Genomic DNA, 26,841 nt, shown 5'->3' with positions numbered 1-26,841 from the left:
AGAATTTGTTAAAAACACTAAAACGATAATCAAATCTACATTAGGCTAGGGAAATCAAGACTAGCACATACCATATTCCTGAAGGTGGCACATGTGCTCTTGCTGGCTGTGTTGTGTTCTAGGATGGCTGTATTGTTGATCAGTTCCCCGACGTTATCACTGCAATTAACATAACAGAGAGTTTCCATGTCATGTGTTTTTCATTCATATACCTTCGCAAACTGTATCCTTGATGGAATCCAATTTAAAGTCTTAATCTTTATTGTTTTTGTTTGATTTTATTCATTTATTTGTCACACACCATAAGACCCAGCCAATTAGGGCTTACAAGGCTGTAAACAACAACAACCTCAACGGCCATACTTGATGTAGTTTCACAAATCCACAAATACGTTGCAAAAGATCCACTTTAAATAACAGAAATGTAATTAAAGATACACGTTTTTTCTATAAATCTTGCCAAACAACCTCCTCTGTAAAAATCCACTTCAACATGGACAACCAAAACAAACCAGGATACTTTATATTTAAATAGCATATCCTTAGGTTACTGTACATTGATCAATATACTAAAAAATAATTATAGATGAGGATAATTTGCTAGTTAATAAGCTTGCTTTGACTGAAGAGTACTTACCAACTTTAATGACCAAAACAAATGTATATCTTAAAGCTTTTTTGTTATTCCTCTGACCACTGGGTTGGAATAAATTGTGAGTAAATAGTTTTGGGGAACAAATATCAGCAAATTAAGGTCCAGTTTCAAATTTAACCCTCCTCCTTTCTGACAGTGTGCAGTCTGTGTTTCCTACAAAGCTCCTGTGTTTATAACTCACCTGGGTACACTGCCCAGGCTCCTGGCCTGCAGCTCAGTGATGATTTGCGCCTTCAGCAGCACAGGCTTCCCGGGAGCCACTTTCTCCCCCAGCAGATATCTCACAGTAGTGGAGAACTTTGACTGAGTCTTAATGACCTGAGGGGGCTGCTTGTCCACTACAAGAGAGCTGAAGTAGACATCATTGATATGAGAGAGGAAAAATGCTTTAAAGGATGTATGAGAGTAAGTCTTTTATGTTGCTTTTTGTGACTGAAGGAGAGGGGGGAAGTCTACTTTCATTCACAGTTTTTCAACTTAAAAAGAAATATTAATCATAATAAAAAATGTGACTCTGAACAACCTTTGAATCAGAACTTGCAAAAGTTGCCCAAGCCTTTCCTGGAGCTCTGGGATTGGTTCCCCTATCAGCATCAGTTCCTGTCTCAGCTTCCCGTTCACCCCGAGCAGCTGCTCACACCTATAAAATATATGAAGACAATCAGAAACATGAGAAAACACAATGAAGTCAATAAAGAATTTTTTTTTTACCAAAGATTGTGAATGAATTATTCCTAACCTACCAACCTACGTAACCCTAACCCATTAAAACTGGAGAACGTTGGCTGGAAGTCTAAGTCAGTCTGTTATGATGTAGTACGAAATTATTAGTCAATTAATTAACTTGTCGATTTTGATTTGATCACTCATCATTTCAGCATCTGATATTTGACTATTTGCTTCTTTTCTCTATTCTGTATCATCATAAATTGAGCAGATTTAGGTTTTGGTTCATACAGCAATTTATAGATGTCACTCTGGGCAAATTGTATAATTTTCTGACATTTAATCGATTAAACAATTTAGCGATTAATTGAAAACAAATCAACGGATTAATCAATAAAGAAAATAATCATTAGTTGCAACCCTTTTATGATGTAATCAATCTTAAAATGTGAACTTCAAAGCATCCAGCAGCTAATGATTGGGAAATAATTGTGTATTATTATGGATTTACCCTTTAAAAGGAGATTCATAAAAACAAAGCTATAGCACAGTACTCACAGATAAGCATATAAGTGTCGAAGCTTGTCTTGTTTGAGTGTAATGTAATGTTTACTTGGATAGGACAAAGGAATTCAACACATAGGGGAACGGGCTGAATGTAGTGCTCCTCACCAGGTCTGCAGGAGATTGAGGTTGTCGTCAAAGGGATGTCCAATGGTGGCTTTGTGCTGCTCCCACCTCCACACCTTCAGCCTGTTGATGAGTCGGGTCTGACACTGGTCCAGACAGTCCACACACTCCTTCAGCAACTGGAATCGCTTCTACAACAATCAACATCCAAACACATTACACTCACACAAGGGAAAACACATGGATGTACATGCGAATATTACATACATGTAGTTCATGACACAGAGAGCCTCACGTAACCTTCATGGAATTACAAGTTGTTTCAACAATACGACGCATGATTTATCTATCAATTATTTTTCCAAATGAACGAGGACTTTTATAAATGTATAAAATGCACCCGTTCATCATAGGTTCATCTTCCAATTGTTTATTTTGCCTGGACAACATTTAAAAAGCACATTTTATATTCATATTAGAATGATATCAGATTAAATGAAGATAGATTGCTATTAGAGAAAAGCTGCTTATACTGAAGTAAGCAGAACCTACAATAATTAAATGAAATACCATTTTGCAATGGCTCTATTCTATTCGAGTTTCCCAGTAAGTCATGACATGTGACAGTAAGTCATAATACCAAGAAACTGAGGCAGCTCAATGGAATTAAACCATTGTTAGTTTAATTTTTTATACCTGAGTTTTTTGCAGGGTTACATGATGAGTAGCAAAGGGACCTACTTAACAAACACGTATCTGAGTGTGATAATTAACATCAGATGTCTAAATCTCTGGCCTTAGACAAGCTGCCTACTTGGCAAAAAACTGCTGTTTTTTGTCTACAGTGTTTTGATCATGTTCATCTTTAATTAATGATAGCAGTGCTTGTACTGGCAGTATAAGCGTGCTCACCGTGGCCATGGCTTTCACTTTGTACTCAAGCTGCTGGATGTGGTTCTGGAGTTTCTGGATTTCTGCAGTGGTGGGATCCAGTCCGTTCTGCTGGATTGTCCCTGTGCAAACAACAAATGACATCACGTGTTCAGTCCATCCTGCACCTCAGAATATAAAACACTGAGGCAGCCATTACCACCATAATTACTGTTTTTGCCACTCTGTCAGCTGCTGTATTTACTTAAAAATATAAAATCTGCTCTGTCTGCTGCAGGTGGATAAACAAACAACCACAGACAAATTAAATTATAGAAGGCACTATATTGTAGTTGTAAGACGATATAAGTATTTATGTATTTGTCCACATCTATAACTCCTCCTGTGGGCAGCCATAAATGGAGGCTGGTGTAAAAACAGTTGTAGTAATAATTGTTGACAAATACTGTTCATTAATAAACACTTAAAAATGTTCTTATTTCTGCTTTTAACTACATTATAGTGTGTTATAAACCTTTTATTAAATGTTTATATACCGCTTATAATAACAGTCTGAAATGCAAAGACAAATTTTCTCTGTTAATCTATATATATATAGATATATCTTTTCTTCCATTTTTTCAAATTGAAGGACACTGTTTGTACATATATAGCATGTGGGAGGAGCAGGGGATTTCCGAAAAGTCACGCTTACATTTTGGAAGAATCAGCGGCTTTTGGCTATTGAGGAAACTAGATCAAGGTTCACACTATGCAAACCAGACATGATGCCTTTGTTATCACATCTGTTTTCACCCCAACACTAATGATTCACAGATCTGTTGACTGATCTAAACAACTTGATACTCTCTACACAACTGTCTCTCTCACATTTAAACCTGAGTGTGACTATACTTCCTGCAACTGGTATAAAAAGAAATTGAAATAAGTCAGAAATTATATAAACTGAAATAAAGATTAGAAAACAAAACTGAAAATGAAATAAAACCATCAATTACTATAGAAAGTTATATTTATTTTTATGAAGAGGAAGTACAATACTTCAAACTTCAGTCTCTGTGGTAAGTACTTGAGCCCCACTTGTGTCACTAGAGTGAACTGACACTACAGTAGGTATAGGAACATGAAACAAGGCAAACTTGAAGAAATTCTGTGTGTGTGTGTGGTTCTCACCTATAGACTCGTAGTTCTGTCTCTCCCAGTTGAGCTCCTCTTGCAACTGGTGCATCGTTTGCCGGACCTCCTGGACCTCCAGCACCTTGAAAACCAGGTTGTCCACATCCTGCATGTTGGAGAACGAGGACTCTCTGTACTGTGGGTACTGTGGAGGGCTGATTACTGTGGGGTGCTGTAGACATGGAAAAATGCTTAGTATCAGTATTGGCATCAGAACTATTGAACACATTACTTGTTTACCACTATTAAAGTACATTAAAAGTAGAAATAATGTAGAAAACAAACTTTCTCCCTGAGAAATCAAACAGAATAAATTTACACCCTCAAGTTACACACTGATTAAAAAAGACAGAATAAGTAATTATCTATATTATTTGTTACTTCCAAAGTGAAGCGCTGACCAAAATGGCAAATGGCCTTAAAGTAGATACAGTATTTACTTAAAACTAAAGTTATTAAACTTAAATTGATAGTTTTGCAACTAACTGCAAATTGTGTAAATCTTATTGCTGACCATTTTCTGAGGCCCAGGTTTTCAGGAAGCTACTAATTTCACTGAAGAATGGAAATCAAATTTCTGAGACCTAAAACTTGCCTTATATACTGTAGGCAATTCATCACAGTAGTCAGCTGTAAAAAAAAGCTATCCAGTTCATATAGCTTGTAGTATTATTATTATTATTAAAGCACTAGTGTCCAGTTTTGCTCCTTTGCCTAATCATCATTCACTGCAACATTATCAGACAGCTTATCAGGGTGAGGCCTGTATTTAAACTAAACTGTATTTGTTCAAAAAAGATCTTACAGCTCTGAGCAGGGTCCTCTCCTTCCTGAGCATGTCCCTGACCATCACTCCAAACTGAAGAGGCTGCTGCTGAAAACTGGTCTGTAAAACAAGCACATGTCTTATTAGTTCATCAAATCTACACATAATAGTGTAATCCATAATAGCACAGTGTTGCTACTAGTAGGCCAATACAGTGGTTTATTCATATGATTTCATAGACAATACATTTCTAATGGCAAATTGCCTGCCTTTATGTTGTAGCAGGTTGGCACAAACATATTTAAGGAAGCTGATGTGGTTATCATGAAACAGATAGGGCGCAATTATACACTCATCATATGTAGGTACAGGGCGTCTTAAAGACAATACCAACACATACAGCAAAGCCGTCCAAAGTTCTCATGACATAACTTTTTCTTCAGTATCTTGTGGTCATGAAATGTATGTAAAGTACGTGTATGTAAGTTACAGCGCAACAGACACCTTAAATCTATCATATTGTCCTACATGTGAAAACACCATCTTCCTGTCTTTGGTTTTTTTCTGTGGTTGCAGTCAGTGGGAAACTCAAGCTTATTGCGTCTACTGGCAGCTGCTTGGCATTTTACATGACAGTGTGAAGAAGTTGCATTCAACTGCACTCAACCTCAACTGCAAAAACAGCATGTAGAGTGGCAGTCCCTTAGTGAAACCTGTCAGGGATCCAGTGAGTAACCCAAATCCGGTTCTGGGAGCTACTGAGTGATCCGGTCCCCCTACCATGCTTCTGCTGATCTGCAACAGCTTCATCTTCTCCACCACATTGGCGTTCTCCTGAGCCATCGACTGCAGCATGTTGATGATCTGGTCCAACAGAGCCTTAGCCTGGCCCTCCTGCTCCACCTTTTCCAGTACAAAGTCCTCCCTGTGAGCATACACACACACACACACACACACACACACACACGCACACACACATACAAGCACATGCATATACAGTATGTGCATATGAACACACACACACACACACATGCAGACAGACACACACAATATGCAATGTGATCTCAAACTATGGCACGCACATACTGTACATGCAAGCATGGCTCTGTAACTGTCTATATGTACATGTATGTATATATCTATGTATACTAAGTTGTGTACGTGCACATGAGTGTGTATCTTACCATCTTTGTTTCTCAATCCACTCAGCTAAAAAATGTCTGACTTCTATGGGGAAGGAATTTGAGGGGTAGAGGTCATTGACTGTCGGTCCAGGCAGGTACTGTATCAGCTGGGTCATGTGCATCCACTGGGCCATGATCGAGCCGGGCTACAGAAGTCAGAGTGAAATGACATTATGTTTAACTAATCAATGTGACCACATTTTTAAATCACAGTGGAACTAAACTGGAGATGTTGCATTAAATGATGAAGCTAGCTTTATTTTATATGTCTCTTGTTATCAACAAACACCAAAAATGCATTACTGCTCTGTCTATACTTTCCCATTTCCCTACCCTGTCTGTAGCTCTCAGCCCACAAGGACATTCATTCCTACCAATAAAATGAATGTGGAAGTAAATCTTTAAAAAAAACAGCTCACAAATCCATAGTTTCATTTTCAACTTCTCCAGTCCAACTGTCACACCTGCCACCAAACAGCGTTCACTCCCACAGAACTTTCTTTTACATGCTAATAAAGGATGTCAGGATGGTTTTTAGGGAATGTTGTATAAAATAATGAGCAAGCCAAGTACAAAATTTCCATTTAATGGCATGGTATAGCCATAAAAAACATGTAGTCCTGGGTTTGAATACTTCATCCAACATAATCGAAGTTGGTCTGGGATTACAGAAGAGACAGTAGCAAATTAGATGCTTAAATCCACAGAAGAACTGTGGCAACATCTCCAAGATTCTTGGAACAACTGACCTGCCAAATACTTTGAATCTTGACTGCTGCTGTTTTAAAAGCGTGCTCACACCAAATATTGATTTGATTTAGGTTTCTTCTGTTTACTGCCTAAAACTTTTGCACAGTACTGTAGCTTCAGTACAGAGCTAGAACAATCTGACATAGTGTGTATGATACAGACAGAGAAGACAGAGTGGTATAAGGTAATTATTCCAAGGGGAAATGAAAAGAAATTGGATGTCAACGAGTTAAAACAGGCTAAGCAGGTTCATAAAACAGCTGGGCATTGTGATTTTTTAGTAAACATTTCTCAAACATGAGTAAATCGTGCATTTGTTGGGGACTAGTTTCAGCCGATGATTAATACACACTTGGTGCACTAGTGAGTATTTATGGTGCCAAGACAATATATGTAGGTTTGATTCAAAATAAACTACAATGCCCATGTTCACTGCAATAAAGGGACATGATACTCAACAGTGTAGTTCATTGATTTGTTGATAGTAGGATTAATTAATTGTTGGTTTTGGTCTTTTCACAGGATTTGTTTACAATAAGACACATATTGCCAGCCTTTTGCTTCAGCTAAACAAGTGTATTTGTTCTAAAATGTCACAATAATTATCAGGGGAAAAGTTGTATTTCGCAAGCAGTATTTGTTGAATGTCAGTAAAGCAAAATATCTTTCCCATGAGAGACTTGACCATTTAAAATAGTAGCAAATACACAAATGGAAATGTCAAAGATCAAACAAACTTCTGGAAAACACGTACACAACTGCTGTGGAGAGACAGACATAGATGGAAACAAGCAAGCATATCCTGTGAGCTTTATCAGCTTCCCACATGTGGGGAAAACCATATAAAGTAGAAACTAAAACACCTCTGTTTTAAGACTTGTCTTTACCAGTGATAAATGTGAAGGTCAAATCATTAATCCCTCCACTTCTGAATGAGTAAAATATACCACCAGTTACTCTCACTTATGTTGACATTAACTGTATCTGAAAGCTTGTATATCTCTCTGCAGGCTGACTGTTGGAAATGGTTCCTCTTTCATTTTTAATCCAAGCTGGTGTTGGCTTAATGACACTGATACATTATAAAGTCTCTTCAATTTCCCCACAAGACTTTTGAAAGAGAAGTAATTCAGTACATTAAAAAAATCCTTGTTATGAGTCATGATACAGATCTAGTATGCAGCATTGAGAAACTTTTTACAACTGTTGTGTCACACTGAAGAAATGGGATGTTGTCTAATACCTTCTAGATAGAGCCCAGCCAATTCATTGTTCAGCTGATATTATTGGCCAATACTGGCCTATAACTGATGTATTGGTATCAGCCTATATGTCCGATATGCACCGATATATATATATATATATATGTATAATCGACCGTTATATCAATCATTTTTTGTACTCCCAAATATCGGTATTGGCATCGGCCCGAAATATCCAGTATCAGTCATGCCCTACAACAACCAGTGTGTGAGTCATCTAATTTGAAGGTTCTCACTTAGCTATCATAAATACTTTAGGGCCTTATGTTATCCGTTAATTACTTCCAGATTCTGTTTTATTTTTTCCCCAAATCTGTGTTTTGTGATTTAACCAGAAAGAGTGTCTCATTATGTGGTGGAATAACATTTCAACAATTCAGTAAGAAAATATTCCAAATTGAATCATACACTGAATGAAATGAATATGTAGCGATGACTTTGTAATGATGCAACAATCAAAGAAAATGCTTCCCTTCCCCCATGTTATCCTTCTCATTTTTGTGAGTGATTGTACTGTGCTACATAAAAAACAATAATCATGAAATAACATTGGTAAAACATGATGTAAACAGTGATTAACTCACCCTCCCAAAGTCAGCTGTAGGGACGGGTATCGTTAGGATTTCATCTTTATCTTATCCATACCCTTATCGGTCCAGTTCTTACTCTTGCTGGTTCTTTTTCATTACTAAAAAATTGGGTTTTTTTGAATCATTATATTAATAAAATAATATTAGGATTAGAACTGATTTATATTTTAAATATAACTAAATATTGTTTCTACGGCAGCAACAGTAAAGTTTAAAAAAGCAAAGTCATTATGTAAACTCAATAATATCTCACTGGAAACAAATCTAAAATGTCAATAAAATAAATAATATTCCTGACATCCAAATACTGAGTGAAGTTTAGAAAGAATGAAGAACACAGACATCAGTCAGTGTGAGTAATTCCTCCTTTTCTCTGTCTTCCCTCTGCTGCTGGTTGAGAGGAGGGGCTGCCATCTCAGCCGGTGCCTAAGTCTATAAGAATTTGCCACATTTTAAGATTTGTGGGAAACTAAGCTAAACTTTTTAGACTACATACAGGCAGCTTTAGTTTTAGCTTGTTCATGACAATTCCCTACGGACAAAGCAGTGGAAAATATTGCTTTTCTACATGTTTGTGCTTGTTGAACAGTTGGTTTTATAAATTAATTTAATCTCAGTTCAGATCCTTGTTTTCCCTCGAGGACATTAATCACAACATTTATAGCAGACAAACAAAACAAAAGACATCTGCTCTTTAAAAGTATCAAACCACTGGAATGGTAGTCATAATAAAGTGCTGCTTAGCAGGTTTCGTGCAAATTAAGTGTATTCGGAGCACTTGGAACAAAGGAAAATTTAAATTATTACTTTTATCCTGGGACCCTGGTACCTGTATTAAATTACTCTCACTGGTTTTTTACTCACAAAGATTTTATTGTACTTTCAGTAACGAGCGTAGTTGTCGTCAACTCAAGTAAAACTTTGTTTCACTTCAACTGGTTCACTGTCTCCACCGCGGCCTCTCTGCTTGCTGTTCCATGTGTGTGTGTGGAGGAGCTGAACCCTACCCTCCAACACAGACAGCAGAGAACAGAAGCAGCCTGTAAATGACAGACTCTCAGCATAGTTTTCTTCTGTTCATTCAGCTAAGGCCCTGTGAAAAAACGCTTAGGCGTTTTTCCTACAATGGTAGGAAAAACCCAGATTTTTATAAATTGCATCCACATTTTAGCAAATTCCATGATATTCTGCAGTTGATTCCATTTTTATTATCAAATACAAATTCTGGCCATGTTTTCCACAACGTGCAAATCATAGGGCCCTAGTAAATTACCACTGGAAACAGGAAAAACTGAACTTTGTGAAAATGAACAGGCAACTTAAAATTTGCAAGAGCCTCTTGTCTCTAAATACTGTCATATTCAGTCATTTGGCGATAAAAGACTCTCGCTATGTGAGCTCTCAAAGAAGTTCATTAGTAATGAGGACACTGCTGGGAGAAACTAGTCACCCCTTAAAGGAATGGTTTGAAATTTTGGTCAGTACACTTATTTGCAAGCTTTTAGAGTTAGATGAGAAGACTGATACCACTCTCATGAGGTATAATAAAATCTGTCTACTACTGTTGCACCTTTTAAGCTTAATAATTAACACTTTATATTTAGTTGTGTAATGATCAAAGTGTAAAAACAAGTTGAATTGATAAGTTTTACGGGGGTTATGTATGGTATCTCCTGACTGGGTGAAGTGACTGTTTGGAGTCTTACTGTCACTGTGAGGTTGCCAGGCAAGTCAATTCAAGTTTTATTTGTATAGCCACATACCACAAATCACTAAGGGGGCTTTACAGTCGGTACAGCAAAACAATATCTTCTATCCTTCACCCTTGATTCAAATAAGGAAAAACTCCCCCCAAAAGACCCTTTAATGGGGTAATAAAGGAGGAAAGTGAGGAGGGGTGCCTCCTCCAGGATGGAGAGACAATAGATGTGTGTGCAGAAAAGAGATTACAGAATTATATCTGAATTACAGATATACAGCATGGGAAAACAGGATGACAAAATTATAGGTGGAAAGCAACAAGCTGAGACTCCAAGAAGTCACTGTCCCCGGTCCAGAAATAGTCCAACAAATAACCCCCTTAACACACATTCATGCATATTACAGCTTAGTAAAGTCAAAGATACCAAAAGCCTGTCACAAGCATATAAGCAGAGTTCAAGTGAGATGGTTATTACAGTGCATGCTGTAATGGCCATGCTGTTCACCTGCATTAACATGATTGGACGTTATTATTCAAATAGCAGCCAAGCAGTTGATGAGATAGCAGTGATATTGATGCACAAATAAAGCAGCTGATGCTAATCAGCACAACCACAGTTCTCTGTCTGAACTAATGAATTGTGTTCATTTCAATACACATAAATGAGCTGAAACTGTTCAGATTTAATCAGGGCTATATACAGTAAAAGAGAAAAACACTGAATTTCTAAAGATAATGTCAAACTGGATTTCATGCTCTTCCACTTTGCTGCTTTGGCCAAAAAGGTAAGCAGATAGATCTAATATAACATCCTAGTGACATTTTATATATAATATTTAGAAGATATTCATTTGATTTTACACTTAAATATGTAACTCTTGACAAAGTGCTGCCCAGTGGAAGTGGAGTGTTGAGTCTGGCAGTCATGCAGAGAGGCTTCAACAACTACAGTGGGAGATAAAATACCACAGGCTGGAATGCAGAACTGTTTTACAAATAAATCTGATGCTCTTTCTGCTGTATTTCTGAAATGGCTTCAAAACCAAAATTTGCTATATGCAGGATTTAAGAAATACAGAAGTCCAAAGAATGAGCTTGCCAGGGGGGTGTGTGGACTTTGCCTGCCGGCATCCTCGCTACTAACAGATGACATTAGATGGCTGAAACAAGATCTTAAGAGCAAGGATGAGCTCATCCTGGGCTCTTTGTCCATTGCTGGTGCACAGGCCAAACATCTCTCCAGGGTGAGCTTCTTCTGCTGCACCGGTCCATCCACCAAGTGCTCTGCTGCTGTTGCGCACGGAGATGCCACTCTTCCCTCATCACCGGATGGGAGCCAATCATTTCAACCAATCCCCTGACTGATGACATCTGGCCCATCCTCAGGGCTAAACCCAAGTCCCAAGCCGCCCACATGTTTCAACAAGAAACAAAGGGAGTCCTTGAGAAACTCAATTTCCCAGAGTCCTTGGTTGTTTGCACCTAAGTGTGAAATCCACCCATGAACCCAGGCTAACAAAACCAGAGCTTCCCTCTCCACTTCCTCTTTCTCCTCAAGGTTACTGCTGGAGCAGCTAAGCTGCTCAGCTCTCTGCTCTCACATGTGGCCTGCTCACAACAGACACACGGCAGTCAGAACTCTCTTCTTTGTGGCGGAAGACGCGAGAGCCTGCCTAAGAATCAGTAACCAAGTTATCTAGCGCCAGCGGCTACTACACAAGTCTGCCAGCTGATTGTACAAGTACAGGAGCCATGAAGCAGAGTTAGCTTGCTGCTAACTTTGTTAGGACTGAACAAAGGAGCGATCTGGGCCCTCCGGGCCTGCACGGTTGGATAACCAACAGCCCAGCAAAGCCTGCACCATTCAGCCTTGGAGCCACAGCTCGTCTCAGCCTGACTCATCCATGAATCAGCAGCTCAACAAAGCAGCACCTTTATCCTACAACAACTGGCCTTAAACATAGACACACATCCACTGTCTTTGTTCTGACCTAACAGGTGTTCAACACACGGAGGCAGAACAAAAGAAGACACACTCTCTGTTCTTTTGTCCCCTCTCATGCCATGTAGTTCTGGCACCATCTTTGATTTTGCCATCTTTGTAGTTCTCCTTGTCAGCCATCTTTGTAGTTTCTATTGTCTCAGTCAGCACTTAGTTCCATCATTTTGTTTTGTCTGCTTTCCTACACACACACACACACACACACACACACACACACACACACACACACACACACACTCCAAAATCCTTCAACCTTAAGAAGCTATTGATACCGTAATTTTGGTTATAGTTATTTAGTTAATTATTAATCAGAGTTCCAAATTGATAGCTTGGTAAATTTTATGAGAAATGAATCAATCAATTGGCTATTCTTTTTCCCTGACACCAGGGTAGTATCCCGTTATTATTATTTTTTATAATAATTTCTATTGATTTTAATCATTTATAATTATCTTTGATAATCATTAATTATTGCTGATAGCCAAACCTGTAACCAAGGCCCAACAATTCCCTGCAACTTGGAGCTGTAAGTCCTGGTTAGGAGCAGCAAGGGTCAGGCTAAACGCAGAGTAATGAATTCCAAGCCCTGGACAGCTGGGATGGACCATGTTCTCCAGTGAGGCTCAAGCAGTACAAGCATTCATCTTCTGATTGGGCCTCTGCTCCCGTGCCAGTTGGTGGCGCCTCTGCTGCTACAGACTATGCCTCACCTGCTGCTGCCCAGGTCCAGTCCCCTGGACAGTCAGGCATTGACGGTCAGGTGTTGACACTCAGGTGCCTCCCGAGCCGGTTGGTGGCTCCTCCGCTGCCGCGGACTGTGCTTCGCCCACTGCCGCCCAAGTGCATCCCCCCCAGGTGGTCAGGCATGCACACTCAGCACCCTACCTCTGTGCTCGTTGTTGGCACTTCTATGGTCTGGCACACAGCATTGCACGGTGGACGGACTTTCTGCTATCCAGGTGCCTGCATAAAGGACATTACACCCACTGCTCTGCAGCTGATTCAGCAACACAACTCTGCCTCTGCAGTCGTTGTTTGGGCAGGCACCAATGACATAAAAAATCAACAGTCCGAGACTCTCAAAGAGAAGTTCATGCACCTTGTGGACAGTCTGCTGGACACCGGGAAGCAGTGCATCATTTCCTATCTGCTGCCCCCCATTTTGAGCTGTTAATTCACGACTTTTATTAATATACACATCGGAAAAAATACTGAGATCCTGACCTTGGGAACCTGAATGGTGCATCAGCTCCCAAACAAGTATTAACATGTGACACCAGTACTGTGTTTATAAGAATAAAGACAATCTGATCCCTAACTTGTTCCCTCTTGCAGCTGAGTTGCTGTATCCATGTTGGGTCAGCTCTGTATTTGCAAACCTGGTTTATTTACACACTGTTGTCACAGCTTAACAGCACTGGCATAAACAAGCAGGTCTGGGCAGAGATACAAGACATATTTCTGGCATATTTAGGTGGTTGTTTGCAGTAATCAGGGGACTGTTTGGCGGCAGTTTTATTCAACAGTTTAAGCATACAGCGCTTGAGCTCCCACTCCAGCCACTGTTTGGATTTCCATGCTTGCTATGTTGTGTTTAGCCAGTACATTAAGCTACAGAGCAGTTTTCTTTTCTAGTAAGGGAAAGTGCACTGCTGCCTTTGCAGAACACTCTGCAGAATACAACACCAGTTACTCTGATCCACAAGCTTTGCCCTGGTAGCTACACAAAGGCTGCTCTGACAACCAAGGGATAAGCTAACCCACACCACTAGGATCATATAAATGAGGCTTCTATTGTAGTTAAACTCATATGTTGTGTTAGACGTGTTTAAATAATGAATTACCTCTTGTCATAACAACATGACAGTTATCAGGAGAATGTGATGACTTATAGTCTCCAGTATTGCTAAACCTGCTTCCTCTCCTTTAGTCGACAAGCTAGCATTAAGTTACCAAGTGCTGACTTTTTTCACCATGCAGGGGGTCTTGTGGGTCATTCTGACACAAGCTTTTGCAGCAATAGTGGCGTGCAATGGGACAAACATTTGTAGTGGTACCTCTGAACATCCTGCACTTAAGTCTCCTCTAGCTGTGGAGCAATGAAGCTCAGTAACTCCAGGAAATTGCGATTTTGTGATTACAATAATTAACGCATTTAAAAAGTATCTGCAATATTTGTGAGAGCTTGCAATTTTGCTAAATTACTGCAACTTTTCTGCATGAAATGGCCAAATCAACAGTCCGCTTGTGATTTGGTCCAGCTGTCACATTTTGTGTTGCAGTAACTTACGTTACATTGCAGGTAATGATACTATATTTTTATGTTAATGGATTTCTTTTAATGGCATTATTGACAGATTTATTTGGTGCTAATGTTGAGATGAAAGTTTATTTAATAAAGGCTTATAAAGGGTACTCAAGTTCAGTATTTTATTTTTTATATAACTTTGAGCCCATGGTTCTCATGTTCAGACAATAAATTAGCACTGAAATATGGTTGTTTCTGTGATATGCAGTGTGATTTTTATTGAGGAATTGATTACATAGGACTCTTCAAATTGCATTATTTACCTTTGCTTGCAATTCTTCCCAATTCCTGCAATTTTACCGCAAAAAAGCACATAAAACATTGCAAATTGTATCCCAATCTTTGAGAAAAGCCACTGCAAAATCAAACATTTTCATACATCACAAAAAAACTCTGTGAAACCCTGGAGGGACTGGAAGCTACACCATATAATGTGTGTGCATTTTTCATTCTTAAAAATCAGAAATACATTGTTTTTTACATTAAGACAAGACTTGGGATTTGTTCAGTATAAACTAGGGCTGCTACTAATGATTATCTTCATTATTGATTAATCTGTCAATTATTTTCTCAATTTATCGGTTTATAAAATGTCAGAAAATGGTGAAGAATGCCGATCACAGTTTCCCAAAGCCCAAGATGCAACCGAAAGATAATCAGTTTATTGTCATAGAGGACTAAAGAAACCAGAGAATATTCATATACAAGAAGCTGGAACAAGAGAATTTTGGCATGTTTTCTTAAAAATGACTCAAAACAATTAATTGACTGGCAAAATAGTTGTAAAATATTTTCTGTCCATTGACTACTTGATTAATTGACAAATTGTTGCAGCTCTAGTATAAACCAGTAGGTCAGTCAAGTCTCTGGTGCACAAATCTTCCCCTCTTATTAGCTCCTCTCTGCAAATCTAGGATATAAATACAGTCCAGTACATCAGTGCAGCACAGCCTGGAAGGCTTTCTCTACTGCCAGAAACATTCCCTGTGGAAATGATTCAGACATTATTATCCTCACAAATGTTCTACTTCTCCATTGTCTGGCTTCACAAGTGCACAAAAACCAAGTAACTGCTACAGTTCAAATCAAGTGACATCATTCCCCTCCCTCTCTCCATATTTCCTCTGTGTTTTTACTGAGCTGTCAAATATATGCACAATGTCAAGTAATATTTATAGAATTTATTGGCAGATTAGGGGAGTTTAGAGAGGATTACGTTGTGTATTAATCATCTCAATATTTATACGGGTCATTAATAAACAAGAAGTCATTAGAAAGAGAGGTTAACCAAAGTATACTGAAGGAAGACCGGAAAACTTCAGCTGTATGCAGAACATTTTGTTGGGGAAACCTGATTATTCTTGTTCAAAAGACTCATTACATAAAACCCTGCGGCTGTTGGAGACAGTGTCATCTGAAGCAAAGCCTCTTGCCTAGGGCTGGACGATATGACTGAAATCTCATATCCTGATCTATAACAATACCTATGCCGATATAGCACATTTTAATTCAATGAGTAAATAGTTGCCCCCTCCTTGGCTTTTTACTCTTCTATTGCACTTACAGTAACGTAACGACTGTAGTTGTCGTCAATTTGAGTACTTCACCCTGTTCATTGCCTCTCCAGTGTGTGCAGCACACCAAGGGCCCACCCACAATTAACCATAAAGAGCAGAGGAGAGTAGCATGACCATAAATAACAGAAAAATGCAGCAGAGGCTCTCACACTGAGCTGAAATAAATGACTGCACAAATTTGGTAAATAACAAATAAAGACAGTCTCTACTGCTTTCATTTACAGTCGCTGTCTCGCTGCTTCTCTCCTCTTTCTCAGTGCAGGTGGTGCTGCAGAGGAGAGACAGACAGTGGTGAAGAATTGATGACAACTAAACTTGTTATGTTACTGTCAGTGCAATAAAAAACGAATGAAAAATGTTGCCGTAAAGAGTGTGATTTGCGTCACAACTAAATAAACAATAGAGTATAATATCAAACGATAGATGTTTTTCTCTCGTCACACGATATATATCATCATATCGCACAGCCCTAGTCTTGCCCATCATTAAGTCTTTTCTGGCAAGAGGTTCATTCATGTTATGTAAAAAGTACTCCAAGTAGAAACCCTATTCAAATTGGAAACTCTCTTTTGGGGGCCCGACGTTCAGAAAATGTTAACTCTGATGTCAAATATATATTTTGTATTTTAAGTAATGCAGACAGAGAGGTTATGACTGGAAAGTGGCTAAAGTCAGAAACACCTTTAATTAATGACTGGATTGACAAAAAATTGACCTTTTTCATAAAACTGCAACAGGACAAGTTTGTTCTTAATGCAAGTCTTTCTTTTTGTAGTGAACTGAATTTCATCAAGGTACAGTCTAAAGTTCTGGTTCAACTTAATAAGTTTTGCATTTTTGTTGTGTACTTTTATAAAGTACTGACAGTCAAGGCTTCCATGTTTCGTTTCAGCAAATTCACAAAGACGATTTAAAAAACAAACAAACAAAAAAACCTCGCAACTGGCAAGTGAAACATTCAATAGAGGTTTCTCTCTCTAGAATATTAAGTTTTTGATACCAGATGTGGCACCATGTCAAGGTATGTTGACCCAAACAAATACAGTCAAGCCAAGTCTATTTTATTTAGATAGTCCAAAATCACAAATTCATCTCAGAGGGCTTTAACTGAGTGAGAGAAAGAGATAATTTTTCATATTCAACAGATTCCTAATGCAAAGAATCAAGTTGGAAGTAAGACATATACTCACCACTGCAGCTAAATATCTGGTTGAGGACACTAATGAGTGGTATCAGTTCATACCACTATATATGATGACATCTGTTTAGGTGTGGAAACTCACATGTCAGGATGTGTAGTACATGTCACTGAATAATAGGAAGTCAAATCATACTGACTGGACATTTCCATGGGCATTCTCAGAAATCAACGTGGGGGAAATGTAATGATCTGATTAGATTTACAACTGATTGTTTATTCTTAAACTTGTAAAACAAAATTTGCAATGAAAAATTTTTTAATTAAAAACTTTTAATTATCACCATTACAATTATTTTCCAATATATCTGCACTTTCCACCAGTCAACTCCCACCGCTACCTGTCACATCTGCTGTACAAAGACTTGCAAATGTTCACTGACATTTATAAAACACAGAGCTGTGAAAAATGGCCTTTATAATGTCCCAGAGCAAAAAGGGACATCTTCAAATTCAAACAGATTTTGTGTATCAATGAATAGTTTAAATCTTTTTTTGTAAAAATACAAGCAAATTCACTCAGTCCAACTTCTCAAATGTGAGGATTTGCTGACTTTTCTTTGTCTTATGTGCGTCTTATATGTTTTGGACAGATTACTCGATAATGATAATAGTTCTTAATTGCAGCCCTGATTTGATTATCAAAATAGTTGCTAATCATCGATTCATTGACTACATGTTTCAGCTCCTATCAAAAGCACACTGAGGATTGTGCTTTTGTATAATGAATGACAAAACAAAACTAGAACATTACTGAGGAAAATTCACATGTGCTTGAGAATAAAGCCGGATTATTGCTGACTTTTGAGCAGCACTAGAGAACAAGAGACTGAAAGAGACTATTCAAAACAGTTGTTGAAACACTTGCACTTTACAGTAATGAGGAGTGGTACACCATCGGTCATTACAATATAGATTTTTGAACTTGAGAAAGCAATCAATTAAAGGTCTGAATGCAGAATTCTGTAAAACTTCTTTAAGGGAACAGAGGAAAGTACTACATGCTGCCAGTTCTGCCTATTCAGGTAATTTCCATTGTGAAACACACCTCAAAAATCTTGTAATCTTGCCAAAGAACGCCGAAACAAAGCCTCCACTGTCATTTCTCCTGCAAACAATTAGCTTTAAAAACATGACAGTCTTTGAAAACATGGTTGTAAAAAGACAACTGGCCACAGTCTTAATCTGCATCACTTCCTTACAGAAAGCTTTACTGAGCTAACATGCCAAATGCCTAAACTTCCTTCATCAGATAAACAAGAATGAACTTCCCTATATTTTGGGCGAGATCACCAAAAGTGCCCACTCGCAGTAAAAATGGGCGTACGTGCCTTGAGTCAAGTATTTGGATCTGTCCAAAATCACTAATGTGATGTTTAATAGTCTTAATAATCTGTACAACATATACACAACTATCAAAATCTATCATTAGACCATCAAGTGGGATAAGGAAAAAAAAGGGAGTAACCTCAGAAGAGCAACAGAGGAGAGATTCCTCTTCCAGGACAGATACGTAATAGACGTTATATATACAGAGTAAACAGAAATAACAATTACAAACAGAATGACAATATTACTGTAGGTAAGACACATAAAAATACTCTGCTTGGATTAAGAAATTGTGTCTGACATGCACAAAAAATGTATAATTAACATGTTAAAATCCTTAAAAAGGCATCTATTCCTTCAACCGCGTCCAGAATATATTAATATATAAATATATTTTATATCAGAAGTTTCACTGCTGGACGCAAGATGTCTCCGATTTCACTGTTAAGTCCATTCTCAGTGTTTGTGCACTTGAGGCTTCAAGTTTCCACATCACACATGTGTAAGGTGCATACTGAACCAAGATTGGCTCCAAACAAGTTGTGATTTCACAAATGGTTCCCGAAGCTACACCCCTTAAATTGAGACTTTCAGTGAAATGAAAGTGAAACTGGCTTTTTAGTGCCAAAACTGTACATATATCATTCTGCACAGTGAGGTTGATTAAATGAAGAAACAAGAAGAGAAACACAGTTTTCACAGGAGGGGAACTTTAACAAGTGGTAAGAACTCTGAGACCAACAATGATCAACTTTGTTCTTTCTTTGTTTTCTATTATGTCTCTCAGGTTATATTGTAGATTTTTTAAATAATTGTACTGTACAGTTCTTCATTAGATTCAATTCAGCATTCATACCGATCAAACTATTTGATTTGATTCAAAAGAGAACGAAAGAGACTTTGGTAACACTTTTTATGACACCCATGTCTATAATGCATTATATACATACTTATAATCAGTCACAATCTTCTTATAGCACTGTATAATTATAGTTATAAGCACTCAATATTCACAATGCTTTATAACAATGATCATAACATATTAAAAAGCATTTTATAATGACTTATAAGGTCAAGTATCATAATATTTCAAGATTGTTGGTCACTCGATATATTTTTTGCAAGCATCATAGTGTATTATAAGTCTCATAGTTGCAATACATTATAATCATTTTATAATGCATTATAATCACTTATCAAGTTTTTTTTAACAAGTCACTTTTGTTGATCAAACATTCACATAAAATTAAAATTTACAGCTACAGGTTAAGTAGAAATTGTTTCAGTTCTTATCTATAATTTGAGTCAATTGAATCTTTAGAGTGAATTTTTTGGAGAAACATTACATTAGTGAAATGTAAATGTTCATCATTCAGTTGTTCGTCATCAAAAAGTTGTGTCAAACCGGAGTACTCCATTCATTGTCTGTTGACCCGTTAAACATATAAATTAATTTTACAATGTTTTGTGTTGTTCTTGCATAAATTTCATGATTTTTTTTTTACTTAAAGCAAACAATGACCACTTATAGTGACTTATAACCAGCTTGTAATATATTATATCTGCCTATACATCAGGAATTTCATACTTCACTTAAAGCAATTATCAAGTATTATGATACTTGACCTTATACGCCATTATAAAATGTTGTTATGATTCATTACGAATATTTATGAGTGCTTATAATTATAATTATACAGTGCTATAAGCAGATTATTTTATATATATATATATATATATATATATATATATATATATATATATATATATATTATAAGTATGTATATAATGCATCATAGACATAGGCCTCATAGAAAGTGACACTTCCCCATTTCACTTTCTCTGCTTTCTCCGTGTGGGAGGTACAACAGCGGGTGATTACAGAATGGATCTTTCTAGGAGTGCCGGATAGCTCTCAGGAAAAAAAAAACAGCTGCGGCTACTCAATATGAGCTATTATAGAAAGAACAGGAAGCACTTTGCATAGTTCAATTTGTAAAATGGATCATTTTCATGACAGATTCCACTGATCTGTCTCCCAGTAGTGTCTCTGTGGGTCAACTGTAGTCAACTGTTGTCAACAGATTTACATTTATATATAAACCTGGACCTGGTTTTGTTCTGTCAACACCTAACTCCCATGCTGTTCTCGCTGCTATGGGTCATGATTCCTCTCACTTTTACTCTTGCTGTTACTCTGCTGATTATTTTCTCAATTGATCGATTAGTCATTTGGCCTATAAAAATGACAAATGTCGATCACTGTTCTCCAAGATGCAAACTAAAATGTCTTGTCCCGACAAACAGTCCACAACCAAAGATATTCAGTTTACTGTCATAGAGGACTAAAGAAACCAGATAATCTTCACATCATATTCTACTTTAAAAAATGACTCAAAACAATTCACCTATTATCACAATAGTTGGCTATTAATTTGTTAATCGACTAATCATTGCAGCTCCAGTATAACAGCTACCTCTGCGAATGTGGAAAGGCTGCCAGAGCTTTGTAAAAAAAAAGGCAGTGTTTCTGTTAAACTTGACCAAAGAACATGACGGCTGCTCTAACTTGCCCTCCATCACATGTGTAAACACCTTACCAGTGCATGCAGGATAAGTGAGGACATGCAGAGTTAGTTACAAGTTCACTTTGGAGCTCAATGCAGCTGCACACTTTATAAATAACTCTATTCGCATATATTGACAAAGTAGGTTAAGTGCAAAAAACTGTTTCAGTGCTTGGCTGGCATATTAAAGTATATACAGTCCTAACATATATATATTTGGGAAGCTAATATGATATGATATATGATATGATATGATATGATATGATATGATATGATATGATATGATATGATATGATATGATGACCACATTTATAACAGTATTAAAATTTAATCAGCTCCATCAGAGCGTTACGCTGCAGGCTACAGGACTTCTAGAAACATCAATGTTGATACCAATGTGCTTATTGGCACAGAGCATAGAGGGAGGGACTAACTTGATAAAGAAAATATTCTTGCTACCTTGATCAATATATAACTCCTTTATACATTTCGTCAAATACAAGACAATAATTAAAAACCCAGCTTGAGCCTCTTTTCAGCTGGCGATAGTGGACATAGTCACATTGAAGTTTGTATAGCAGTAGAAGGATATAAGGCCGACACATCCTGCAAGAGCCTGTTTTTTTTTTTCGTTTTTTTTTTTGCAAGCAAACATGACAGAGGCGCAAACAGCCTTATTAATAACGAATCGTTTCTACCTCAACTGACAAGGCCCCATCATCTTCAGGCTCCACTATTTAACAGAGAAATCAAATAAAACAAACATTTACACTTACCTTCAGCAAAACATTGACAAACTGTTGTGATCCGTCGCCTCTTCCTCCTCTTCTGTCTCATAAGTACACCGCCACTCCGAATATCCTACTGAACATTTCCTGCCTCCATCACTCAATTTGACGCCGAAAACTGGACGGTTACTGTCGTTTTTTAAACCGAGGATAAATGAGTTTTGAGCGCCGAGAAGAATGCGTAGGCACGAACAACTTTTAACAACGTAGAAAGTAGGTTAGTCTTACTTCCCTGTTACGCACGATGTGCCACTACACGGAGGAGCGCGCTTTATTTCCTGCCCTCACGTTCAAGTTCATACATGATCGAGATACAGTAAGTAGACTAGACAAACATCAGGGCTGGTGTTGAGCGATATGGTGATGTATATATATATATTTAGAATGTGGGGATTTTCTTGCACAGCAGGAAAAGCCACACTATGTTTTGGCACATCTTGTCTGTCAGTGGTCTGTTTTGTTATTGTCGAAAAGATGACAAAGTAACGCACTTTGCAGGCTTCAGTGTCTCAGGAGAAAAAACAACGTGGCTAGGTAAAGGCTTGACCGAAATTAGAGCAGAAATACGGTAGATATCCACCGCCTTTAAAACTGAAACTACTACCGAGTCGAGAGGGCTCGGTAAACTTCCACAGAACGAGACGTAGGCGGAGTAATGTTCAGTCATTTCACCACCATGCTGTAACTTCCAGTAAGTCTTGCTAAGACACTCGATACCATATCTCTAGATGGTGGTGACATCAAGTCAGAGATCTTCCCAACGGTATCCAGACCCTTAACATCCATTAGCAATAGCCCCACTCATGATTTTTCCTTTCCGTGATGTCTAACTTCAATTAAGACATTATTGGGTGTTTTAACTAAATATTCCAGCTGTGGTTCTTTTGTTTGGTTGTGTTTTATTCTGTCGTCTACATATGAGATCATTACAGTCCATCTCCAGCTCCAAGCCTCCCGTCAAGACTATCAATTTTGCTCCAGTAGTGAAATATAACTACATTTACTCAAGTAGTGGACTAAAGTGCAGATTTGAGGTACTTGTATTTTACTATTTTACTTTATTTCTATTTTATGCTGCTTTATTATTCGACTTCACTTCATTTCAGAGTCAAATCTACTTTTTATTCCACTGCATTTATCTGACTGCTATATGTTAGTTACTTTTCTATTTAAGTTTTTACATACAAAGAAAAAAAAACATTATGAGATTATAAAATATAAGTCAGTGCTGTATGATAATTACCCAGCAGTTAATAAAGTAGTTAAAATTCACTCCATCTTGCCCAGCTACAATCACAATAAAATACTGCTTACACATCATTGCATTAGTAATAGTAGTACAATACCATAATAAATATGAATGTAATGCTGTCAGGAGTTACTCCTCTGCATAAGTACTTTTATTGTTTCTATATTTAAGCACATTTGCTGATAATAGCCTACTTTAACTTAAGTAAAATTTTTATTTGTATTAAGTATTATGGATAAAACTGTCTAAATTCATTTCCCAGGCTAGTCAAGTCAAAATGTATTTATATGGTTTATTCTGTTTATGGGGAACAGAAAAGGGAAATTAATCTAACTTTCAGGTGATTTCCAAATGGAGCCACTAGGGCTCGTTAAAGAGTTTTAATATGGTACAGTTCAGTTACTGTCTAAAGGTTTTGTGTAGTTTTATGACTCTGTAATTGTGTGCTGTGTTTTATATAGTAGTGTGAACATTTCACTCTGTCTCATTCTCATATTGCAGTTGTTAGATGTAAAAAAAAAAAAAAAAAAAATCCAGCTGAATTTGATGGTCTATCCATTACATGAGCACTCAGCAATTTTTATTATAATTTTTGTTATTATTTGCACATGCCTTTTGCTAAATCCATATTTTGTTGGTATAGTTTCACAACAAAATAAACCACCCTAATATTCCAGTTGAACAGATCCATAACAATGTAGTCGTCCAGTTCACAGTTTCTTGCATCAGCCACATGAGGGCGGTACAGACCTGCCTTAGACCTGCCAGTTCTCAATGTAGTCAGGAGTCTGTTAGAAATTAGTTGCCATCATAGCAAGATCACACATGAGCAACTGCAGACTACCCAACATGAGGTAAGTCTAACTTAGTAGAAGCATATTCATATTAATCCTTTGATCTGTTTCAAATAAATTAATATATTGCTGCCGTTCTCACAGTGACATCTCTCTTTCAGTTGTTCTTTAACACCATTCAGTTTATTCTCCTATATTCCGTCGTGTTATTTATTTATTCAGCGATCAAATTTGAGTCGTGTAGGAGGGGGCAGGCCAAGACATATTACCAGGACATTCCACCTGTCAAATCCAATTTCCTGAGAATTTTTGATTGACCTGTCTAACACAGAAACAATGCAGCTGCAAAGATTTGAACATTCCCTTTCAGAGAACCTGAGGAGTTTCCATTGTTCCATTTTTCCCTGTTAATTAGATTTCAGATTGTATTTTTTGTCTGGCTTGAAGCTACAAACTTCATGTTTCGATTGTGATTCATTTTCCCCACAGTTTCTCTTTATGTCTTGTTACCATGTTTAAAACTCCCAAATAAACCGGACGGGCTCAGTCACAGTTACCAGTAAGATTACCGGTGTTAGTATTCAGGCCAGATATTCATGATGACAACTACACTTTGTAACTAATGTAAGATGACATAGATCCCTTTCTCTAAAAGAAAACATTCTCTTTTTCTTGCGCAATATGCAGTCTCTCATTTTCAAAAAATGTGTTTGATGGATATTCAGAACTGAACCACAGACAGAATCAAGTTTTAAGCTTTTCAGCTGTCTGTTGGTTGCAGGTTTCTGTAGCTCAGTGTTTGCATTGTTGTTGTTTGCTGCATAACCACTCTCTGTTCAGGTCTGTCATCATTTTTGGGGTCCTCTTAGGTAAAAGGCCCTTACTGCAGGGTTGCAACATCTGGAACCAATACAGCTGTGCTGGCTATCTGTGGAACCAGGGGGCTCGGAGGTTGTGGGCTGTAGTGGAGGGGGTGGGCAAGGGGTTGGGCTAGTTGCTGCTTTGGCCCTGGGGGTCCATGTGTCCCTGACTTCAAAATAGACTTGATTGCTAACAGCTGGCAGTCCTAACTCACCCAGTGTCAGAGCTCTCCTCTGATGTCAACCTTGTCAGTATCAAGGCCCGGACAATGGAAGGCCGGCAGCACGGAAAAGGTAGAGAGCAGAATTGTGTCCATGTGAAATGAGATTCAAAGAATGACCTTTTTTTTATGAAGGTTGTTACCATAAATAACTTGAAAGTTTTTGTCAAGGCACCTTTAAATGAAGCACACACTGAAGGTGTGCACGAACACCATAAAAATCAGGTATTAAAGTTGAGTGCATGCTAAAAAAACATGCTTGAATTGTGTGGACTTACAGGTGACATCGGCACAAAACAAACCAATATACTATATTGACAAAATAGTCATGAATGCATCCATCAGTAGCAACTAAAAACTTTGGTGTCTACATACATTTTGACTATATGAAATGATTATGCAACTAATTATTCCTATGTAACTTTCTCCTATATGTCGTTATGTTCCTATATAACTACTTCATAACCCCAAATATATAAAGGTAATTATATCAATAATTAACATGTATGTCTTTTAATCATGGTGAATTGTATTTTGAGTATCACTTTTCATTGGAGCTATATCGCAGCGAGCAGCATCTGAGCCGTGCCCTGCTATTCACTGCCACAGTATGAGTAAATAGGACAGCAGCTCATTAGCATCTTTTATTATCCAATTACAAACTCTGCTCGCCTAATTACCTCCAATCAGCAGGGAGAAGAAAATGATTGACTTCCTGGAGGACAGGAATCACTCAGGACAAAAAGGACAAACTGGAATTCAGTCACTTATTGGATAGAAAGAGACTCACAGGAAGTCAGACTATGGAAATATATATAGACATAAAAGACAGCAGCTATGGTCACAGTGTTTAAGAAGATAATTATCATAAATCCCCTCACAGTAACACCATCACACTGTGGAGGTGAGGCCTTTACAACTTAATTTGTGACTGTTGCAAGACTCCAGCCGACATATTATCAATATTAGACTTCTAAAACATTTCATTCCCGTTGTGTGAAATTAGTGTGCAAGTAGTGAAATATGTCTCTTTATATACTCCAATGTCACATTTCCACATGGTATGTTCTACCTTCACAAGGTTATGTTCTGTGGATTATGTTATTGAGTTTGTGACAGGAAAAGATAGGAAATAATTTTTAAACAGCTGCAGAAATGATTATCCTTCATCAGAGGATGAAGGGCAGCCGCTGCACAAGGTTGTGCTTATAACAGAGCTATGCATCATTATTAGACAATTAATTACTCTGTCATCAACACCAGCACCACTGTTCTACTGGGATTCAGTCGCAGATGTTTCGAACTCAGCTTTGACACCGCTATCCATAACTGGGGAGGAATGGATCCTGTTTCAGGCTTTGGCTAAACTTTAACTTCTTTGCGCATAGAGTTGCTCAGATTTACTTCTTCTCTCGGTTAGTTTTGAGTCTTTGAAAGATGTCAGGAAAGGCCAGAAATAGCATAGGGCAGGCCGCTGGGACGAGATGTTGTTTACAGACAGTGACAGGGATGAAGGACCTCTGTGCTCTGGTGCTGGGCCTGAAGCCTCGGGGGTGTGCTAGCGCTGCCTCTGTTGCTGTTCTGGACGATGCAACACACATAAAACCACACGAACATGCAGGCCAACAAACTTACGTGCACATAGACACACAAAACAAACACACACACGGCTTTCC

The 26,841-nt window shown here is 37.9% G+C and overlaps 1 protein-coding gene across 2 annotated transcripts in view; it reads right to left on the bottom strand.

The window, feature by feature from the left end:
• The window catches only part of stat6 (signal transducer and activator of transcription 6, interleukin-4 induced), a 33,873-nt gene extending 11,214 nt beyond the window's left edge, over positions 1 to 22,659 (bottom strand). Inside the window, exons 1-10 of one of the 2 annotated variants that reach the window (XM_044352655.1) lie at positions 22,030 to 22,659; positions 5,969 to 6,114; positions 5,565 to 5,709; positions 4,824 to 4,904; positions 4,016 to 4,190; positions 2,864 to 2,964; positions 1,994 to 2,142; positions 1,179 to 1,295; positions 837 to 1,004; positions 72 to 159 (exon numbers count right to left, since the gene is read on the bottom strand). In XM_044352655.1, the coding sequence (XP_044208590.1) occupies positions 72 to 159; positions 837 to 1,004; positions 1,179 to 1,295; positions 1,994 to 2,142; positions 2,864 to 2,964; positions 4,016 to 4,190; positions 4,824 to 4,904; positions 5,565 to 5,709; positions 5,969 to 6,102 (1,158 nt within the window). In that variant the 5' untranslated portion in view covers positions 6,103 to 6,114; positions 22,030 to 22,659. The remainder of the gene's footprint in view (positions 1 to 71; positions 160 to 836; positions 1,005 to 1,178; positions 1,296 to 1,993; positions 2,143 to 2,863; positions 2,965 to 4,015; positions 4,191 to 4,823; positions 4,905 to 5,564; positions 5,710 to 5,968; positions 6,115 to 22,029) is intronic. The other variant, XM_044352654.1, reaches the window with a different exon arrangement.
• Positions 22,660 to 26,841: the final 4,182 nt, after the last annotated feature.

This window comes from Thunnus albacares, chromosome 5 (assembly GCF_914725855.1).
Source record: "Thunnus albacares chromosome 5, fThuAlb1.1, whole genome shotgun sequence".
Taxonomy (NCBI): domain Eukaryota; kingdom Metazoa; phylum Chordata; class Actinopteri; order Scombriformes; family Scombridae; genus Thunnus; species Thunnus albacares.
Note: the sequence above shows the minus strand (reverse complement) of the source record. Positions and strands in the feature narration are given on the sequence as shown.